The sequence below is a fragment of the Octodon degus genome, unplaced genomic scaffold (genome assembly GCF_000260255.1).
Source record: "Octodon degus isolate 3935 unplaced genomic scaffold, OctDeg1.0 scaffold00040, whole genome shotgun sequence".
Classification (NCBI taxonomy): Eukaryota; Metazoa; Chordata; class Mammalia; order Rodentia; family Octodontidae; genus Octodon; species Octodon degus.
In genome coordinates, this window is record NW_004524616.1 from 4510657 (window position 1) to 4521525 (window position 10869).

Sequence of the window (10869 nt, forward strand, 5' to 3'; positions counted from 1 at the left end):
ACATCAGCTCTTCGGTGGTATCTTAGGGTAGGTGGTTCCTTACAGGAGGTAGTTTTGAAATGTGGGTGTGTGTAGGTCAATGTGGAATTCAAGACATTTGCCCACAGACAAATGTTGCAAACCAAGAAACCAAACCTTAATACTTTCTGAGATGAAAATTAGTGGATGCAGTAACCAACAAAAGATCAGTAATCAAATCTTAGCGCTTTGGGAAGGGAATGTAGCTCAGTGGTAGAGTACTTGCTTAACATGAGCAAGGTTATAGGTTCAATCCCCAACATCTCAAAAAAAAAGAAAACACACACCCCATCTATACCTATACATAGGAAAAATAAAGTTAAACTAAGCTAACTACCCAAAAATACAAAATCTGATTGGAAATTAGGTTCTTTCCAGAGAAGCAGCAAATGGGGAAGATCTCAGCCGAGCTTCCCTGCTTGTTGGGATCCTAGGAAAATCTCTGTCCTAGGGAATTCTTAGGGTGGGAAAAGGTCTTACCACACCTGCAAGATTCTTTCTTTTTAAACAAAACCTTGCAAAAAAAAAAAAAAAAAAAAGGGGGCTGGTGAGATGGCTCAGTGGTCTAAAGCACCTACTTAAGAACAAGCTTAGCAAAGCATAGGGACCGTGGTTCGATCCCCCAGCACCACATGCCAGCCAGCCCCGCCACGTGGTGGGCTGAGCTGGCTACACACACACACACACACACACACACACACACACTAAATAAATAAATAAATAAAAGAAAAAAAAATAAATAAACAAAACCTTGCTATGTAGTTCCAGCTGGCCTCAAAATCATGATTGTTCTGCCTCAGCCTCCCAAGTGCTAGGACTGAAGGCGTGCACGACCATTCCTGCCAAGGATTTGGTTTGGTTTGCTTGGTTTCTTTTGAGAATTGGACCTGGTAGGCAAGTTTTATACAACAGGCTCCATCCCAAACCCTGTAAGATCCAATCTTGCTGCCCTTTCTAATCATAGCTTACATCAGCATCTGGAAGAACGGACTCCATAAATGCTGGTGTGTCTGTCACTCACCAACATCAGACACTTCAGGAGCTCCAGCCACACCCAGCCCAGCAGAGCCACATCCTCCACCCAGAGAAAGCAGAGGCCTGTTTGGGACTTCTGCCTCAAGAGGCCTGTTGTCCTAGTCCATCCCCCTACTCTAACTTTCTGCCTTAATTGTCTGAGTGGGTCGAAGGCCGAGTTATGACTGAGGCCTGTGCTCATAAATCCACTTCCCCATAAAATAAGATCAAGTTTAAAAAGAATAAAATTGATCCTGGAAGTTGGTTCTTCGACTTAGAAGAGGTACATGGAACTCTATGCAGTGATTCTTCACAGACTTTTAGAGACTTGCAAGAGCTCTCATCAGTGATGGGCTTGATTGTACTTTTTGTTCTTATTTTATTTTCAGACTCACAGCTTTGCTTCCCTTGGCAATGACAGATCACCACACCGCTCATATAAACAGATTTTTATTTTTCTCACAATTTGGAGGAAGAAAGAAGAGTGAATTATTTTCCAGGGGACATTAAGCAGAAATCAAAAAAGACCCATATATAGATTGCCCTAAAGAACATACTGTATTTTTTAAATTTTCTTATTTAATTACATAAAATGATTATAATGCCATATATAGATCCATCTCGTTATTATTTTTAATAATCTTATTGAAAAACAAATAGTTTCAAAACTGATTCCTAGCACAGTTTCAAATCTTATGTTATTAACAACTACTTGTTATTCCTCTGAGCTGTGGGGATGACGTCATGATCCAAATGCCAGAGGGCACTTGCGATGCACTTAATGTACTTTATCATCATAATCCACTTAGTAAATTAATGATTTTGGTAACTAATTCATTTATGCTTGTCTTGAACTTAAGACAGAACATTTGAATAATGGCAGAGAGACATGGGGAGATGCATAGTTCTCTGCATCCTAGTTAGCAAAATTCTCAGCAGCCAGTTTCAGGGCTAAGCAGCCAGCCCTTTTTCCTGTAGCACACTCATGATTCCGGTGACTGGAAGTAGGAGATTATCACAAGCCCCTTTTCCTGTTCCTCTTCTTCAGAAAAAGGAAAGTGGATGAGGTCAGTTATAAGGGCCCTGGACCTCTTTAAGAATATGGAAATAGTGACAGAATAACGCATAAGACCTAATTTAGTTAGAAGTATGAGATTCCAGGTGGACCAGGTGGGGTAGTCTAGCAGATTAAGACTCCCTAGCTTAGCAGACCTCTTAGGCATCATCAAATGCTGACACCAGCACTCCACTTCCCTGTGCTTCAACATTGTCACACTCACTGGAACACCTCAGGCATTTTCCTAGTGTGGAAAGCGCTACTTAAACAGTTTTACTCTGAGTCCTGTCCACAGCCCTCTCCAGCCAAAGTGCTTCCCTTTATGTCCCCTTTCTAGAAAGTCTGTCTACTTTTGACCAACTACCTTTATTTTACACTTGTGAAAACTCAGGCCCAGAGAAGGGCTATAACTTATTTAACTCAAAGGACATTTGGAGGCAGGGTCAGCACCATTTCTCTGAAAGCTATAAACCCGTTGCAGGACTTGAATTCCCTGTGACAAATTTGGGGCCTTATTTTTATCTAGAGATCACCCAAGAAACAGCATTTCTGGATCATTGTTTTAAAATGCAATTCGTTCTGTCTGTCTCTGTGTGTCTGTCTAGCCCTCTCTTTGTGTCTATTCCTCTGTCTCTCTGTCTCTGTGTCTGTCTCTATCTATCTATCTATCTAGCTAGCTAGCTAGCTAGCTAGCTAGCTATCTCTGTCTCTCTATCCCTCTGTGCTGGTGGTACTTGAGAACCCAGAGCCTCTCCAGTCCTCTTTTTAATGTTTTATTTTGAGACAGGGTCTTGCTAAGTAACAGGCCTGAACTTGTTATCCTCTTGCCTCAGCTTCTCAAGAGTGCTGGGATTACAGCAGTATGCCAGGGTGCCCAGAGCAGCACTTGTATGTCTCTTAATGACAAGGATAAATTCCCAAAAATGCATTTTTAGGTGATTTTGTCAATATGGTCTATGCAAACATCAAGCATACACAAAGCAACATGGGAATTGGCTAATCATCCAATGTAGTCCTCTCTCTCTCTCTCTCTCTCTCTCTCTCTCTCTCTCTCTCTCATTTAGTTTAGGTTGTTTGGTTGGTTTGTTGGTAGGTTGGTTGGTTCAGTTTGTTTTTACTGTTTAGTTCAGGCTGGACTCGAACATGTTATGTAGCCCAGGCTGTCCTCAACTTGCAGTCTCAGCCTCCTGAGTGCTAGGATTACCAGTGTGAGCCACCACACCTGGCCGATGTGGTCTCTCGATGCAACAGAGAGTAGCAAATGTGAGATGTATTATAAGCTGCTGCTAGCATAACATGCAGTACTGTTTTATAGTAAAGAGCTTTTAGAGGTTGAAAGAGCATACTGCACAGTAATAAAAAGTATAGCAAATGTATAAACTAGAGTAGCCATTTATTATCACCACCAAACATCTTCCACTGTGTATAATTGTATGTGCTACACCTTCATATGACTAGAAATGCAGTCATTCATGCACGCCAGCACCACCACAAGCACATAAGTAATGTTGTACTAGGCTGTTACTACAGCTGCAACACCACTAGGCGCTGGCAATCTCTCAGTCCTGTTCTATTGGCATGGGACCAAGATCACATATTCAGTAGTGACTGAAACATTGTTTTAATAGCACCTGACTTTGTTTTCTCTTTTGTTTTTCTGCATTCTGGAATTTGGCCTTTTTTTTTTTTTTTTTCCCGGAACCGGAGATTGAACTCAGGCCCTTGCGCTTGCCAGGCAAGAGCTTATTCTACTGAGCTATCTCCCTGGCCCCCTGGAATTTGACCTTTGTTATTGCAAAGAAAGAGAAAATCAGTTGCCCAGATATAAGTCCTTGCCCTCCTGAAGGGCTGTGTGGACTTGTGTCATAGTGTCACTCACCACTGCCTGAACTTGACACATTCAATGAGAATTTGCCTGGGGGGTGCTAATTATTTGTCCTCTTTCTGCTTTCTTTTTCATCCAGTTCATGTTGTGCTAATGTCTTTTTTACTTAGGTGGGGTTTTGTTTGTTTGTTTGTTTTTGAATTCTTTTTTAAAGAATTAGAGCCTGTGGCTAGTGATCTCGTTTCTTCTTGCAGTTCCTTATCAGCAGAATCCCTACAATCCCCGGGGCAGCTCCAGTGTCATCCAGTGCTACCGCTGCGGAGACACCTGCAAAGGGGAAGTGGTTCGTGTGCACAACAACCACTTCCACATCAGATGCTTCACCTGCCAAGGTAGGAGCCAGATCTCCCAGTTCTCTTCCAGGATTCCTGACCACGCTGTCTAGCAGGACAGGCCTCAGGGGCAGGAAAACAGGTACAGGTAACTGGCAAAGTTAAAAAAAGGCGGAACAGACTCTTCCTGAACTACTTATTAAGAGAATTCTCCCTTAGGCAGTGGGGAACAAGGAAATTAGAGTGAAAGAGTATTCAGATGTGGAGGAGAAAGGGAACAGGTGACCATAGAGGGGTACGGGCTGGGCCATGGGAGAAGCAGTCCTATAAACTTAACTTAAGCACCAAAAAAAGATTCCTGGCTATGCCTACCAATCAATTTGAGAGCAAACGGTAGCACTAGCTATCTCGGATAACTCCTGGCTCTGAGATGGTCACCTGCTCTGCAGCAGGGCAGGAGTCCTCAAAGCTTGGGTTGAACAAGGGAGGCTATCTATCTTGAATTTAGTAAGATTCATAATTGCAATCAGACAGGTGCTGAGTTACTTTAAATCATTCATCCTACACATGGCTGATTTACAGAATTCAAGACTCAGCCTAGCTCAGAGTTCCAGAAAAAGCAGGATAATAGCAGCAGGAAGAGAAAAGGCCTGGGGCGCCACTTTCCTGCCTAGTGTCACCAACAAGTGCTTCTCCAGCCGCTGAACTCTGCCTGCAGGCTCTTCTACTCACACGACAGTCCTGGGCACAGTTTGTTGGTTGTGGGTTGAGGAAACATTTTTCCTAAAATGCATAACTTCCACCCACTGATCCTAGGTTTCTCCTCATAAAATTTAGAGAATACTTGGTGTTTGCTTTTCCTTATGAGTGCCCTTCAGCTCGGTCTTTCTGTGTCCAACCGCATCCAAGTCGTTGAACCAGGGCCCATGTGAAATTCCAATCTGTGTCATCACCCTAGACTCTTCCTCTTTGATCCTTTCTAGTCTATCACTGTCCTCCTGAATGCAGGACACCAAGAACAGATCTGAATCTAGCAAATATAGCAAGGACAATATTGCTGTTCATGTGGCTCATGCCACACTGACTTCCCTAGAAGCCACTTGAGACATTAACTTGTACTGAATCTGTGGTCAGTTGAAGCCTCTTGATCCTTTCATATTGATAACTACCTCCCTCTCATGTCTATGAAGTTGGCTTTCCCTCCTGCACTTCTTTCTTCATTATGCAACTGGGGTCTTCCCTGAGAAAATAAATATTCATATTTGCCATTTGCTTATATCTTATTGGCAATGAAGCATGTACCTTAACTGATGTGGTTTAAATTTTATACTGAGAATTGGCAAACCCCATTTAGTACAAGTTGAACTTGAAGAGTACCTTATGAGTGACTATTTTTATATGTGTCGATAGTGAAGCAAGACAAAGAATAAAGACAATAAAATCATTACAAGGAGGTGTGGTATATGACTGCACGATCGCATTCTTTTTTTTTTTTTTTTTCCATCTGTATCCCCTTTTTTGTTTAGTTCCAAATGATCACATTCTTGAGTGCTACCAGTTACCCTTTGCTTAAACCTTACGGGATAGTTGACTTGTCCGTCCACATGGCTTCTCAGCCCCTAGCGGGCTGACTCAGGCTCTGGCCTCTGGAGTTGGAGTTTTCAGAACTCCAACTGCAATAAGAGAGCTAGCCCTAGTTTGTGTCAAAGTCCCTAGTTTGTTAGAAAGTCAGGTCAAAAGGTCAACTTAACACAAGGTCATGGAGAAACAGATTTCGCCATGTGTGTGTGGGGGGTATCATGCGGCATCTGATTTCAAGGATGGGAGTGCAGAAGAGGGAGTAACTTGGCCGTTTTGAATCTACCACAAGAGACTCATAGAATTGCTTTCAATGGAGAGTTAAAGGGAAAGACAAATCATTATTTTTCTGAGGATTTTATATGGTAACGTGCTTAGAGGTAAAACAAATGATATCATTTGCGTTTCCAGCAACAATCAGTAGTGAAATCAATTACCCTAAAGCAACTTCTTATTTTAAAAATTCTAAAATTTCTGTGTGTTTTTGTTACAACACTTCACATGCACTGCTGTCCTGCCATGAAAAGAATCTGTTGAGGTCAAAAATAAAAATGAAAGGAGAAATCCTGCTGTGACTGCTGATGCCAGATTTTGCCCCAATAGCTTATGCTAAGCCTTGGAGACCTTGAGACTTTAGTTTCATATTTAAGTGGCTCACGGAGAAAAAGCTGCAATCTCACAACCTGGAAAAGACAAGAACTCACAAGGAGAACTCTGTGCATGGCTGATGTTTTCCTCTGCGGAGGTCTTAGTGTATGAATGGGGAGAAATAGACCAGCTCTGGCAAAAAGAGGCAGAAATAAAAGTTGCCTGTGCCAATTTGGGGCAGAAGGGACTACAACTGGAGTGAAACTATCTATCCATAAGGCATCCTTTACAGGATTTCTAGATGGCATGCTAGGTATTTGGTGTAAATTTAAAAATCAAGCAGAAAATTTTTAAAAAATCCCACACTTGGCAATGTCAGAAGCAAATGATAATCTTCTTTGGAGCAACTCAGCTTGACTTTAGACCTCAAAGAATTGCTATAAATAATGTTGGTGGGAAAATTAGTAGCTCACAACCAAACACATAGAAATCATAATGGAGACAGTTGAGAGAAACAGTGAAGAACAGAATCAGAACCTCAAAGACTTTGTATATTGGAACTTATATAGTAACATAATAAAATCTTACAAGTAAATATGAGAATATAAAAGAAATGCACCTACACACATCAGAGAGAAACTTCTAATCATCAAAGAGAAAGATAATCTCAAAAACAGCCAGAAAGAAATGACAGATCATGTCCATGTGAATGATAAGTAGGGCTGCAGATGACTTGTAATAGCACCCAGAAACCAGAAAACAGTAGAATAATGTCTCTAATGTTCTGAAAGAAATAACTGTCAAAGAAGATTGTCTGTTCTGTAGAACACTCTCTCTAGAACAAAGGCGAAGCCACAGATTGCATTATACTTATTGGTGAAAAGCAGAATGCTTCCCTGTAAGATCCAGAACAAGACAAGAATATCTGCTCTCATTTTCCATGCTAGGTTTAATAGGCAAGAAATGAAATAAAAGACTCCAAATTGAAAGGGAAGAAGGAAACTTATCTTTATTTGCATGACAAGATCTTGCATATAGTAAATCCTAAAAAACGCACTAAAAAATTATTGGAATAAAAAAAAAATTCTTCGAGTTTTGAGGACGCAAGATAAATGTACCTAAATCAATTGTACTTCTACACATTCACAATTAAAAATCTGAAAATAAAATTGAGAAGACAATTCCATTTAAAATAGCTTTAAAAATAAAATACAGTGGGATAAATTAACAAAATAAGTGCAAACCTTACACTGCGGCAACTATGAAACATTAGAGAAGTCCTAAATAAAAGGAACATCAGTTCATGTTTATGAATCAGAAGACTCAGTATTGTTGAGGTAGCTGCACTCTTCAGATAGATCCACAAATTTAATGCTATTTTATCTCACATTACCATAACAAAATGCCATAGGCTGTGTAGCTTAAGTAATGGAAATTATTTTCTCCTATTTCTGAAAACTAGGAAGTCCAAGATACTGGTGCCAGCATGATCGGATTCTGTTGAGTTCTCTTCTTAGCTTGCAGGAAGCTTACTGAACCCTCCCATGGCCAAGAGAAAGACATAAAGACAGAGAGAAAGTACTGTGCCAGTTAATAGTGCCTGGACTAAGAGGCTCCTGGAGAAGTGATTTTACTGTGAGAAAACTAACTAACATCATCAATGGGGGACCCCTTTGGACTGTATATGGTCCCTGCCCCCCCTTCTGCTTCTCACCACCACATGACAGCATTCCTCTGTCACCCCCTCTGCCATGATATTTCTGCCTTAGAGCCAGCTAACCATAGACTAAGACCTCTGAAACTGTGAACCAAAATAAACTTTTACTCCTTTAATTTGTGGGCTTCAGGTATTCTTTCTCAGCAACAAAAACCTGACCAATACAGAAAATGTTTTTCTGAGAAGTGGGGTAGTTGCTGAGGATGGCATTTTTACTGGCCTATTGGAGAAGCAGCCTAGAAGAGCCCTAGACACTGGAAAATAGAATGTGATGGGTTCTGGTGGTACCGCAGAAGACCAGAATGCTCTTTCTTGTTCAGTATTTAATCTCTGTGACAAAAAGCTAACCAGTCCAGCTCCTAATCCCATCATGAAGGCTCCGCCCTAAAGACTTCATCTAAACCTAATTATATCACAAGTCCACATCTCCAAATTCCATCACTTTGGAGGTTAGAGTTACAACTCTTAGAAGAAATTATAGGAATGAATCTTTATTGCCTTCAGCCACAGGCTTATGTATGACACAAAAGCACAAGAATAAAGGAAAAATAGGTAAATGAAAAATCATCATAATTTAAAACTTTTGTGCTCCAAAATATGCCATCAAGAATGTGCAGGGGGGGGCTGGAGAGATGGCTCAGTGGTCTAAAGCACCTACTTGGAACAAGCTAAGCTAAGCAAAGCACAGGGACCGCGGTTCGATCCCCCAGCACCACATGCCAGCCAGCCCTGCCCCCAGGTGGGCTGAGCTGGCCACACACACACACACACAATGAATAAATAAAATAAATAAAATTCTTTAAAAAAAAAAAAAAGAATGTGGAGGGGCTGGTGAGATGGCTCAGTGGTCTAAAGCACCTACTTAGAACAAGCTTAGCAAAGCACAGGGACCACGGTTCAATCCCCCAGCACACATGCCAGCCAGCCCCGCCCCCTGGTGGGCTGAACTGGCCACACACACACACACACACACAAATAAATAAATAAAATTTATAAAAAAAAAAAAAGAATGTGGAAAGATAACCCATAAAATGAGATGAAATATTTGCAAATCATTTTATCTGGTCAAACATTTGTATATAAGTCATGTGAAAAATTTTATAGTTTAAGAATTGAAAGACAAATGACCTAATTTCAAAATGAATAAAGGCTCTGCAAAGATATTTCTCCAGAGAAGTTATGTAGATGTCTAAAAAAGTGTTCCATATCATTAGCCATCAGAGAAATGCAAATCAAACCACAATGAGGTACCACTTTCCATTCTCTGGAATGGCTATGATAAAAGAGATGATGTAAGTATTGATAAAGATGTGGAAATACTAGGCCCTCATTAATTGTTGGTGGGAATGTAAAACAATATAGGAGTTCCTCGTTAAACATGAAATTAGCATATGACCCAGCAATTCTCAATTCTACTCCTGGTTATGTACTGAAGAAAAATAAAAGCATGTGCTCACATAGAATCTTATGCATAAATGTTCATGGCCGTTTTACTCCTAGAGGCCAAAAGGGGCAGACAACTCAAATACCCTATGCATCAACCAATGAACAGAAATATAAAATGTGTTATGTACCTGCAACAGGATACTATTTAAGAAGAAGAAGAAATGAGATCCTAATACACACTGCAATGTGGATGAGCCTTGAAAATGTGGGAAAAAAAAATCACAAAGGCTGCATGTTATATGATTCCATATATAGGAAATGTTCAGAATAGGCACATGTGGACAGACAGAAAATAGATTAGCATTCAAGCTATTAAACTCCTGAGTTAGTCGTTAAAACTCTTCTACAAAAAAAGAAGCAGCATTGAACTCAAGTTCTACAAAACATTCGATGTAGCTGAGCAGTTTTGAGGAAGATGAGGAGTGATTTTTAATGTGTTGCTTAGTTTTGGAGGTTGTGAAAATATTAAGTTAAAATTGTGCTAAATATAGTTGAGCTGTATTTTTAAATTGTTGCATTACATAGCCTGGGAACTACATCTTATGAAAGTTATTCAAAGGAAAAACAGACAAATTAACATTTTTAGACAGCAAAAACTGTTTTTAAAAGATCCTAATTAAATGAAATTTCTTAGTATGCTCTGTGGGCAGGAAGAAAATTATTCTGAGATGGAAAATCTGAAATATAAGGTGGAATGGTTGACAAAATGTTAATGAAAATCAGAAAGTTACTAGAAGTAAGTGATAACTAAAATACTATGTTTCGAAAACTTGCATTATAAAATGTAGTTTATAAGGGGTACTGAGAAAACTGTGTAGATTTAAATATGGTAATCACACTAGAAAAAAGTTTAAAAATTGATAAGCTAAGTATTCCACTCTAAATGTTTAAAGAGAAAAATGAAGCCAAGGAAAACAGAGCTAAGGAAATGATAGACATGAATCAAAGAGAAAAACAGTGGACAGGATTAACAGACCAAACATTATTTAACAATACAAATTGATAGACAAAAAGTCTCCTAAAATTATTCAGCAGAAAGGAAAAAATGTACAAATTAACAATATTAAAACTGAAAATAGGAACATCGTTTTAGTTAAAATTAAAAGTATAGATAAGATATATAAGTAATCTCAATTATGAATTTCAAAATTAGATAAAAAATTAATCAATTCATCTAGTGCAACTACTGAAAACTACTCAACAACAAATTTTAAAATCTGAGTAGTCCTGTAAGCATCTAAGCTACTAAACTACTGAGTTAGTAGTTGAAACTCTTCTACAAAAAAAAAAAAAA

General features: G+C 39.5%; 1 protein-coding gene across 5 annotated transcripts in view; it reads left to right on the forward strand.

The window, feature by feature from the left end:
• Ablim3 (actin binding LIM protein family member 3) overlaps positions 1-10869 on the forward strand; it is a 113330-nt gene that overhangs the window by 39969 nt on the left and 62492 nt on the right. For all 5 annotated transcript variants that reach the window (XM_004631279.2, XM_023715275.1, XM_023715274.1 and 2 more), the window contains exon 2: positions 4169-4306. In XM_004631279.2, coding sequence (XP_004631336.1) covers positions 4169-4306 — 138 coding nt within the window. The remainder of the gene's footprint in view (positions 1-4168; positions 4307-10869) is intronic.